The 12,075-nt window shown below is 36.9% G+C and overlaps 1 protein-coding gene across 1 annotated transcript in view; it reads right to left on the bottom strand.

Moving 5' to 3' along the window:
* Positions 1–12,075, bottom strand: part of APBA1 (amyloid beta precursor protein binding family A member 1) — a 91,121-nt gene that overhangs the window by 4,670 nt on the left and 74,376 nt on the right. The window contains exons 6-9 of the mRNA XM_034072916.1: positions 7,504–7,590; positions 6,746–6,931; positions 3,632–3,811; positions 2,048–2,260 (exon numbers count right to left, since the gene is read on the bottom strand). Coding sequence (XP_033928807.1) covers positions 2,048–2,260; positions 3,632–3,811; positions 6,746–6,931; positions 7,504–7,590 — 666 coding nt within the window. The remainder of the gene's footprint in view (positions 1–2,047; positions 2,261–3,631; positions 3,812–6,745; positions 6,932–7,503; positions 7,591–12,075) is intronic.

Here is a 12,075-nt window from a genome sequence, read left to right as displayed (position 1 = left end):
TGGGGAGTTAGCAGCACACTGCACATGATCAAGGGTTACTCATCTTCTATATGCAGGTATCCATAACAACACACACTGTAGAAGACAGGGACTAATCAATCTATACTAAGATGTGGGTACCATGTTTACTAAAAAGTCTAGAGGCTTTTGCCTCAGGATTCTAAATCCAGTGTGGTAGAAGTCATGCAGCATAGAGACGTCCATTTCAAAGAGGAATTTAGATGTCTAATTTCAGTCACCTGAGTTCACTCAGGTTACATGCCCTCGACAAAGCTGATATGTTGCACTCTTCCCTAATGAATCTGCAAGTTATTTATATGTATTCCTTGAAAAAAAAGTAATCTGATCCCTGACAAAAGATTTTCTTACTTTACAGAAAGTGCATGCATTTAAAAAATACTAATTTCCAGTATTATGCATACTGGTAATATGTTTCTGCTGATATTCAGAATAATATGCTATGCATACTGTATGCTATGCTATGCTATGCATACTGTAATAATTTTGCTGATCAGAAACCATTTGACAGACTTTATTTGCTTATCCAGTCCCTGAATTTGTTTGTGATTGTAGCCAGCACCAGATGCTTCTTAAAAAGATACAAGTAGCGTAATACAATTAGGGAATAACTACCACATATAGAAAGCTTCTTTCAAGCTCTGTCAGTCTGCAATTGGTTTATGGCCAATTAGTAGCAGAGATTACATCCATAATACTGAAATTATCTTATTTGAAGCGCTTGCAAGATACTCTTCTTATCTACATAATACTCTCATCTTTTCATAGGATTCTTACTGCATGCTAAAGATATCTGAAATCTTGAGATATTTTTGCCACATTGAAATGTATGCTGAGATCATTCAGTAGCATATGTACTTGTTATCAAAGCACTATATGAACAGCTCCAGATGAATGGTTATGAAGACCTTTAAACATACAGACTATCTTCTCCTTAGAAAGACAATGTAAATGGTTAGAGTTCCTATAGCAACAGCAGTTAAGTATCAGTGGGGAAGAGAAAGGTCTGCAGAAGCTGGAAACAGCAAAGTGGGTTGTTTCTGTTTTGAGAAAGTACAGATGAGCACAGTGAAAATCCTTCTGACAAGGCTCTGAATCAGAGAAGCTTAATTCATCCTGGTTTTAGAAAGAATTCTATCTCTTTTACTTTGTAAATGAAAGATATTTTGCAACTTTACCAAATACAAAATGAAAAAAGCATATTACATAGTACAACTTATTACCAGAAAGTTGCCTCATAAGTTTAACAGGCATATTCCTAGAAATCAGAGAAGGATTTCTGTATCGTACACTAGCAGCATTACATTAGCTGTCTACAGGACATGTTTCGATCTGCAAGAGCTCTGTGGGGCTATTCTGATGAATAACAAAGTCCATATAGCTTAAACATTCTCTGGTAACACATCTTTTCACCTCTTGAAACTCTGATGCTGAAATACCTATTTCTTTGTACACTACAGTTACCTCAGACATGCTTTTTTGCAGTTACACACTTCTCTGACAACAAGAAAACTCTTTTAATTAAAATAACCCATTTAGCCAAGTAAAGAGAAGCATCAGACTTCTAAATATATAAGGCAAAGTTTCTAGAGAGAAAAAGTACTTCTTTAATTCAAATTTTAAAAGTTTTAAAAATAGTTAAGCAAAAGGTCTCAGCTCTATTTTGGCCAGATACTAGGAGGCATTTAAGCAGCTGATACGGCCTAGGAGAATATCAGGGACCTGTGCCTCCATTTGTCACATAAAATTTTAAGCATGTATCTGTCAATATCTTCCTTCTGAACAAAATGTCCTCTTGTGAAGTTCTGTAGAGAGTTCTTTTCTATACAAGTAAATGGTATGGCTCACTCTCTGGGAATTAGAAGGTTGGTGTAGCATAATTACCACTGTAGTTTAAAGATCATGAAACGGAAAATGCTATACAAACATTTGTTAAGAATTTACTTACAAATTCTGTACTTTTTGCTCTCCTAATGGAGTTAATATGTAACCCTTTCAAAATGTGCAACCTCTAGAACATTCTCCTTACCTTTATAATGCTCTGACATGTTGAGAGTGGTAAACCAACCAAACTGGTCCCATTGATTGACATGATCTGGTCCCCTATGTTCAGCTTCCCAGACTTCTCTGCTGGTCCTCCATGCATCATGTTGGCTATGATAACTGTAGGCAAAATGGATCCCCAGCCAGACTCCACAATTACCACACCTAGGATTTCTCCTTTCTGCTTTTCAATGTAAACCTGTATCATAAGAAAAAGTGTTTCAAGAAGTTTGTTCATATTTCTAGAAGTAACACCACTCCCCTACAAACATTCATATAACCAAGAAATATATACTCCTCTTTATTTGCAACCTGCTTTCCTAATTCAAAGGTAAAACAAACAAGGGTACACATTTTACAACATTTCATTTGTATCCAAACATGGGATAATCAGCACTACGTAATACAGATTTTGCTCAGTGTGAAACACTCCTCACAACATACAAACAGAAGAAACTGGAGTGGAAGACACTCAGATGCCCTGGGCTTCAGTAGACAAAGATAATCGGAAGAGATTGCAAGAGTTTATGACTGTGTATAGGTAGACTGGTTCCTCTTACTTGCTCACTTACTTGGTTACCCAAGATACAAATCTTTTCAGCAAACACAATACTTTAAAATCTGGAATTGGCCACTTTCACAGATACCTGTGCCTCTATAAATTTTTTACTCTTTACTCTTGTCCTGGTTTCAGCTGGGAGAGAGTTAATTTTCTTCCTAGTAGCTGGTGCAGTGCTGTGTTCCAGCTTTAGTCTGAGAACAATGCTGACAACACACCAATGTTTTAGTTGTTGCTCACTAGTGTTTACTCTTATCAAGGACTTTCCAGTCTCTCATGCTCTGCCACTGAGGAGGGGCACAAGAAATGGAAGCAAAGCCAGGACACCTGACCCAAACTAGCCAAAGAGGTATTTCATACCACAGCATGTCATGCCCAGTATATAAACTAGGGGGGTGACCTGGAAGGGACTGATTGTTGCTCAGGGATGGGCTGGGTATCAGTCAGTGAGCAATTATACTGTGCATCACTTGTCTTTCTTGGGGTTTATTTTTCCTTTCTTGTTGTCTCCCTTTTAATTTCAATTATATAATAATAATAACAATAACAATAATAATAATAATTATTATTTTTCTTATGAAACTGTTCTTATCTCAACCCACAGGTTTTACCTTTTTTTTTGATTCTCCTTCCCATCGCACTGTGGGGGAATGTGGAGAGTGAGCAGCTGTGTGGTACTGAGTTGCCATCTGGGGTTAAACAATGACAACTGTAATCTCTTAAACAGTGCTAATCTGTTAATCTGTTTTAAATTAATTTTCAAACATATCAGAAAATGGTTTGGTAAAAAAAATACAAACAGATGGTAAACCATTTCACTGCTGATAAATTGGGGGTTCACTGTTTGCCTTTGAAACAGAAGTGATGACAGGATGCCCTACTTGAGAGGATATTCTAGACCCACTGACATCATTTATACAAAGTACTAATAGTTTTCTGATTTCTACCAGCATGGGTCTGCAAGTGGTACAGAGCAGCTTAATGCTATTACAGAAGAAAAATGAGACATACATCTTTGCAATTTTCAGATTTGGAGAAGTGGATCAGGTCATCATTGTACATGTCCTGGGTATTCAGCAAGTCACTGTATTCCTTCTGGCTCAGATCTTCTGGGTTGATTCCGTTTGCCCTCAGAAATTCCTGGTAGGCCACACTGAATGCTTGACCTATGGACTGTGCAATCAGTTGTGCCTGTAGAAGTTCCCAGAGAAAAGAAAAAGTTGAAACATAATGATGGTCTGACACTGACACCTTCTATGTTACAATCACAGTCTAAAATGGTTCATCAGCTTAATGAACCAGCAAGTTACTGCAATCCAGCTTAAAAAATATTTGCGTTAAAAACTAATTTAAAATACCCACAAAATATCAACACATTCACCTGTGCCATGAGTCCACCCTGCTAAACAATTACAAATGATAAATATAAATAAAGCCATTCTCTCACAGGCAAGAACTGCTAGTATAAATGTAAATGTACACTCACTGTAGCTCACACCTACAATTCTTCCCACATATGCACCTCCCAGATGGCTCTCCCTTCTAGCAGAGGCAATGCCATTCTCTGACAAGCCAGCAGTGAAAATTAAAATGTCTACTAGAAAACACACATCTACATTTAAGAGGGTATTCCCTTCTTTTCTTACCCTCCCTTAATACTATCATATCCATATTGATCCTACCTCAGTCTCATGTGAAAAAGGAAAACGGCAGCAACTGGTGACCTTGCAGTGACTGGAAATGGTCACACACATCTTCTCCACCATGCTACCTCCTTTAACTCCTTTCACCTACGTTTCTTGTTTCCCTCCCTCCAGCTCCCATGACTCTGCCAGCTCCCTTTCCCTTTCCCTCTCAGGCTGTCCTTTGTGTGCATTCCCCAGCATGTGCAGGTTCCCATAGCCCTCTCTGTACCTAAAGCCACCAAATGCACCAGTCACTATAGCGCACTGCTCCCATTGTTAGCTGCTCTAGATCTGCAGCAATGGAATAGAAATTGGGCACAAGGCAGACACAGGAAAAGCTCTGGGTCATGCAAGGTAGGGGAAACAGTATGGCAAGAGGGATGCTTCACTTCAAGGTAGTGATCATAGTTTGTAAGAGACAGCTAATGGCCAGAATAGGAAAGCAGTACTGATGTGCATAACTGGAGCGATACATGCAGCAAGCACTGTGTAGGGCATAGAAGCTGGTCTCAATATATATTGAAACAGTCCCTTGGAGCACAGTGTTGTCTGTGGCAAAGGCTGGGAAAAAGAGAGGAGAGCTGCACATCTGACAATGCAGGCCTGGGGAAGTGCTGGTAATGAATACTGCTCAGGTGTATTTTTTTACAGGCTACTACCTGCATTTAAACTTCAGTTTGGTCACCAATGAATAAAAATTTACCAATTCAGGAATAAAAAGTTGATTGTATCTTAAAGCAACGCAAACTAGCACTAAACCTGCTGATGAGAGTAGCATGACTTCTAGTGCTGAAAAGGCCAGTAGCTAGACCAGTACCATTTCTCAGGTCAACCCAGTTTTGACAGTGAGGACTAGACAGCAAGAAAATGAGAAAAATACAGATTCATAGCCAGTAACCTAGGTGAGGAAATAAATGCAGACTTTAAATTCATACACATGTATCTTCTCCCCAGGAGAAGGTAACTCTCATTTAGACAGCCAGCATTTGGACATATCACTAGGGTTCAGCTCTTTTGAAGATCCAGCTCTAAATAAGGTTGAAAATTTGGTGATGTGCCCCTCATCCAAGCAGAGACACACTCTGGTCAACACCTGTTCAAGGGCTTACAGCTTTTATGTCAGTTACTGGGTAAATTCTTCTAAATACCCAACCGTCCCAGAAGAAGAAACAGTGACAATAATAAATACATGAGTTTTATTATATGAACAGACTCACTCCACTGGATGCATATGATCTTTGAAGCCATCTACTTGCTGCTAACAGGTGCTACAGTGTTTACATTCTAACTCTTTCTTAGTCATTTGGGTATTTGAGATTAATTTTGCAAACTATTTGCAAACTATACCATGACTAAGAAGAGTTGATATAATCTCCTACAATTTCTCATGGTATTTTCACATCATTCAGCAATGCTTTTATTGGATCTACAGGCATGTCCTTTCTAGGCCAATATCCAGTGGCAGAGGGAGGATCACATCTGACACAAATACAGCTGACCCAAACAAATTGTTTGGCAGTGATGTCAGCGACAAATCATAGTATCAGTGATCCCCAAATGGAAATATAGATTCTGGCTAGCCAAAGTATTAACAGCAACCTAAGAAACAGATACAGAAAGTCTAACCATTGTCAGACCACTGCTGGCTTAAATCATAAGTTTAAGCTAACAATAGTCTGTGTGGCTTTAAAGTAATATAGTAAAATATAGCAAACTGTTCTAACTAGCTAACACGTAGAGGGAAAGGAATGTTTGGCTGATGAGGGAAGGAAATGGGACTGATAACAACTAAGTAGACAGTAAATAATATCAAGGATGTTAGGCTTCAGTCTAACATAGTGGTCCCCAGAGTGGAGAGAGACTGGAACAGAACAAAGAAAGGACACACCCACTGCTAACTCAGCACGAGCACCTGTGAGAGTGTGTAAGCACTGAAGCCATTCAGTAAACACAGTGAGGAAGACTCTCTGCTACCACCAGAGACCCCCACTCAGCAAGAAAGCACATGCATAATTAGAATGCATATAATTAGTTCCTGGAAAAGCTATGAATATGTGTAAGTATGCTATATATATAGCCACTGTTTGCAAGTAACAGGTGCCCTCACCCTTCACTAGGAAAATAAGCATCTCTAATAGACTTACGTTCTCACATGTAAAATCTAAGCTGATATTTGTAAGCTGATGCAACTGGGCCCTCCTCTCATTGTTACTGGAAGGCATTAAATGAACTTAAAACTGGGAACCATTTCTGTGAGCACCAATTTTGTGAGTAAAATGTCAGGTCCAAATATGCAAACAGAAGGCCAGCTCCTCTGCTTAGATGAAATACTTGTCTGCAGTTAAATAACAAACAGGACCACTTTCAATGAACTTAAAGCCTACCAAAATGGACTTACATTTCCAACCCTAGAAAATTACAAGACAAAGTGATTCCTTACGTCCTCAGACTCAAAGACATGGCAAATCATTTTGTACTGCCTCTTTCCGTCTTGGGAAGGGTGAGATGCTTCCACATTATCCTGCGAGTTAGACCGCGGCATTCGCCTACGAGCCATCAAAACAACTATATTTCCTATATCTGCAATGTAAGAAATGGTCCGCAGGGGATGATCCATCATTGTTTCCTGAGGAATATAAAAAACAATATGAGCAGCCATTTCAACAAAGTTCATATTGCTCATGCAGTATTATGAAACCAAAGAGCAATGTAAGACCGTTGTTAAAGCGAAGTCTGTAGTACCTGTCATACAAGAAGGTGCTGATAGAAAACAAGACCTTCACTTTCCAGAAGTAAAACAAAGAACAAACTTTACAAATGAAAGTTGTGTTTTCTACAGAATAGCGCATAAAGACCACAATAACAGAACCTGAATACATTAGGCATGTATGTACAAAGGACTATGAGCTTCATATTATCGTAACTGAATATTCTGGGCTACTCTGGACACAATCAATACTCAATGCACTACGGCTTGTATAAAACGGGCTGACTGCAATTAGATAACCTGCAAATTCTAATAATTTCTACACAGACACAATAGAGTAACTGTTCTTGAGCATGGATTTCTTCTTAGGAAATCCTGGAAGGAAATACAAAAGCTAGCACTTTTTGAATGACAAATTTTGGCAGGTAGGTGAATGTCTATTTCAGTAGCCTACTACCACAATACTGACAAAGGTGTCTTTGTCTATATACCTGTGTGTCTGCATTCAGTACTTTTATTCTTTGTGTAGAAATGAAGAGGTCCACTTCAGTCATGGGTTGAGATTCACCTTCTGGAGCCTGAAAGTAAATAGATTAGAGTCAAACAAACACATTAGGAAACTTAATTACTGAGGATGTTAGCTCACAAACAGGGGTGCACTAAGATACAGTCACCAGAACAGCAATGCAAGATAAGAGTATTAGACTGAAAAACCTAAACACATAGATATGGAAACTATATATATATATATATATGTGATAGTCAATATTAGCTGAAAAAATTGTTAAACTCATAAAAACTTCCCTGATATTTTTCCTCACTCAGTAAAATTATATCTGACTGCAATATGAACTATATAAAGATTTAATAATAATCAAAATGATTCTCCCATTTTCTTCAACTATGAATCCCACTTTAAAGGAGTTTTTTTCACACAGCAATGGAAAGGCCTAACAGCAGCTCTTGCCTGAGGAATTTCTATATGGCCTAACAGTGGCTGACAAGACCAGTGGAAAAACCTATACCACAGGTGGGTACAGTTTAAGCAATTCATAATGCAGTTCTGGTAAGAAGACCTTCACAGTCAGACAATATACTATTCAAGCACTAACCCACTTCACAAGTCATATTTTGTTAACAGGAAGCAAACACTTGTAATATTTTTTCTCTTTTTAATTTTTATTAGATTTGTTAAAACATACTTAGAAATTCCATAAATTAAATGTATTACTAGTTTGAGTCAATCTCCACATATTACTGTATGTGAACATATAAACTTTTTTCTTTTTTGCATCCAGCAATTTGACACATTTGTCAATCAAACAAAGCACTCTCATAAAAAGGTAAAATAAAATAAAATTAAAAAAGACTGAACTTTAATCTACCATTTTACAAGTTAAAACCTTTGCCATGTCAGTTCTGCTTCTTCAGTATACATTTTGGGTACTGCCTGTAATCATTTGATAAATCCAATCTTTATTTCTAACATGAAATGGCTAATGATAAGCAACAAAAAATGGCCAATCAGGCAACTGACTTCTGAGAAATGTTGACTTGCATGGTGGCTCAGAAATAAATCTAAAAGAACCTTGCTGGATGCAGAAAATAAAAACACAAAATAAAAATAAAAACAAAAACCTTCCCAGAAAACAAAAGAACAGGCATAACATCAAGCTGATGGAGTTTGTACTGCACCTTCTTCCTGCTTTTGGCTAATTTCTGGGCCATCTGCTTAGCATGGAACAAACAGAGACAGGAGAATAGTTAGAAAAGAACTTACAGAGACTCCAAGTCAAGCAGGAATCTGCATGCTTAATGCCAGGGCTCAGAGACTACTAGGTGCTCTACAATAGTCCCTGCTTAGATTCATTTTCTCCTTTACTGTTTTTTAAGAAAAAAAAAAATTAAGTTTAGCACAGTTACTTTAAAACTGAAAAGAAACTGCACTAAAAGAATCAGGAAGACTACAAAAGGATTTTTTTTTAAAAGGAAAAAATCCCAGAGCTTCCCTCATTTACAGCAGTGAAAAGCATGTTAGTCTTTTTGAGGCAACACGGTTGTAAATGGTGAGAGAACAACCTTAACCATTACTATTCCATCTATTTCCAATCTAACAAATTAGAATTCTAGAATTAGAATCTAAAGAATTAAACTCAAGTTTCCTAATGCTCTCTTGGTTAAACAATCTTCAGAAAATAACCTCCCTGAAAGTACACTACCTTGTCCTAGAGAAACAAAATGGCAGAAGGTAAATTTCACCTCCATTTTCTTTTCCTTCTGTGCAAATATACCCATACCAATGCTAGCATCGTGTACTTGGACAACAGGGTTTCCTGTGACACCTGTACAAAGGTATGTCCATACTACCACATTTTTTCAAGAAGGCAGTGGAGCAGCACATGCTTCACTTCCACAGACTCCTGAAAATAGATTTCTTTTCCTTAGGTAGTTTAATTGATTTATATCCAGAGATGTATCAATTCCTTGCAACAGATTGATAATTTTTGTGCTACTCCTGTGGCAACAGTAATGACACACATAAGCCCCATTTTTAGTCTCACAATAATTAATTCAAACCAAGGTAAACTGAACTTACAGACCTGCTTACTAAAGAAATGCAATACTCACTAGGTTGGCAGATACCTTTTAACATCCAACAGTAACAGTCTCTTAGCTAATTAACTCATGGTGGGAAGGAGGCTTACTATTACAGGCTTCACAGTGATTCACGGCTAGCTACTTTTCCGAAGAACAAATAGGAGGTCTGAATCACAAGGCACATCAAATGTTTTATACTGATCCTTGCAACTTAAATCTGTCAGGTTTTGCCTAAACTAATCTGAAAGCAGCTACTGAAACTTGAGATGGTGATGCTTATTTACAATTACAAACATTTTCACATTAGATTTTAGTCACCTTTTTAAAACTATGAAAATATTTGATAGCTTGGCGATTGCAAAATAATGCCAAAGCAATTAGAATTACCTCATGCTGAAGGCTCTTCATTACATTGATATTAATTTACACTGGTACTCAGAAATAATACACTCATCTTGAATAACAGCTGCCTGCCATACACTGGACAAGGGGGAGACACTCATGAGAAAAAGCATTTAAATAGCTTTCTAAAATCAAGCTCCCCTTCAACCTTCAGTGATGTCCCTACACACCCAAACTTCATAGAATGATTTGCCTCGCAAAAGATGAAAAACACAGGCCAAAAAGAAGAAAAAGGGGGCAAAAAATCCTTGAGCTAGAGGTTATTATGCAGAATCAAAGATTAATTGCACTATACTAATAATGCAATTTAATGAATTTCTGTTCTTGCAATGGAAGCATCTTATTATTTATGTTTTGAAGAATGAATTTCAAATATTTAGTAACACTAAGGTAATGAAATGGAAAAAAAAAATTTTACTAAGTGATTTAACACTGCACAAAAATGTCATAAAAGAAGTTAAGGCCCGTGGGAAAAGAAAACAAATCAGTATAATCCTGTGGAAGACACTTCATCAGACAAATCCTCTTTATCACCACATTGTTTTGCTAATTTAAATCAAAAGACTCCTTCTACATTTTTAGAAAAAAACCCAACACCTGATCTAAACAAAGTATTTTTTGTATGTGTGTGTTTTTTGTTTGTTCATTTGGTTGGTTGGCTTTTTTTTCTTTTTAATATTCAGAGTTCAGGCTTTTTGTTCAAGGTACATAAAATGTAATTATTTCTCAAGTAGCAATTCCAAAATTACAAATTGTGAAGAACCAGCAAGCTTCCATTTAAGTGACAAGGATGTCTGAAGTATACTCAAGTCCATTTAACCTATACAAAAAATGTACTGCCACTCAGTAAACACCAAGACAACACTGCACAAACAAAATGTGCAGAATATTAAACTATTTCCACATATGGGTATGATCATTAATTACATTCAGTAATTAAATCAGTTATCTAAAAATATTCAAACCTCTCATACAGGTCAAATGTGCTGATGAAAAATAAAAAGTTAATCTTCAGTTCACATGTGAAATGTTACAATGAAGATCAGCCATGAATTGCAAGCATGAACATCAACTTTTTTGTGTTACAAGTATTATGGATGCATTCCAAGTAAAATGTAAAAAGATATTTCTTTCTGTGCTGAGTAAATAAATATGGTGAAATGCCTTTTCTAAAAGTACCTCCCAGTAGAAATATGAAATAGCTACATCTGATGAGTGCCTTCAAAGCAGTGCATCTCTTTTAACTTAGTTGGACTTCACAGAGATGAAAACCCAAGCAAAAATATTCCTGTACTTTTAACTGATAGCTACTTATTTAAAGAAGCAGCATGAAGAATTGTTTTCAAAATCTGTTAATATTCTAAATGAATGAATATGTGGTCTGAAGGCTCTGCTAAAAGAAAGCATCATAGAGATTATTAAATTCAAAATATGCTCATATGAAAGGTATGTGTACACAGCAGGCCTTAAGCAAATCTTTCTCCCACCTTTTTAATATTCTTAACTTCAAGTCTGCAAAGTTTTAAAAGTTCATTCTTAATAAATAACCTTTGTTTTCTTTAACTGCAGAGAAATGTTTCGTATGCAACACCTAACATTCTGTAAACAAACATGAGTAGGGCAAAAGTATTATACTCATTTTGTGAGAGATATTTTACACATTTGGGCTAAAGGCTATCTTATGCAGTAACAAATGTGGCAGCAATAATTCCCATATGTCATAATGAATTTCTCAATATAAAAGTTTAGCTTTAATGGCAATAAGCAACAAAACCAGCCCAAACCAACCCCAATAAATCAAAGACCCTAATGTACAGGGAGGTAAATTTGCATTGCCTGAGCTTCACCTGGAATCAGAAAAGCAGTGTACAATGGTATTGAGTGGCATGCAGTAAGCCAGTAATTTGCTGAAATACACTTACAGTTTAAGAAAATTATGCATACCAGCTAGAGTCTCACCTGGTCAACAATACAACTCCTTGGGCCTCCATCCCAAGACAGATTTACTACAACCAAGAATATGTATGTCTGTTGATTTTTATGGATGTACGGATTATGAGCTT

Source organism: Melopsittacus undulatus, chromosome Z, assembly GCF_012275295.1.
Source record: "Melopsittacus undulatus isolate bMelUnd1 chromosome Z, bMelUnd1.mat.Z, whole genome shotgun sequence".
Taxonomy (NCBI): Eukaryota; Metazoa; Chordata; class Aves; order Psittaciformes; family Psittaculidae; genus Melopsittacus; species Melopsittacus undulatus.
The sequence above is the reverse complement of the archived record's forward strand: the minus strand, read 5'-3'. Positions and strand labels throughout refer to the sequence as shown.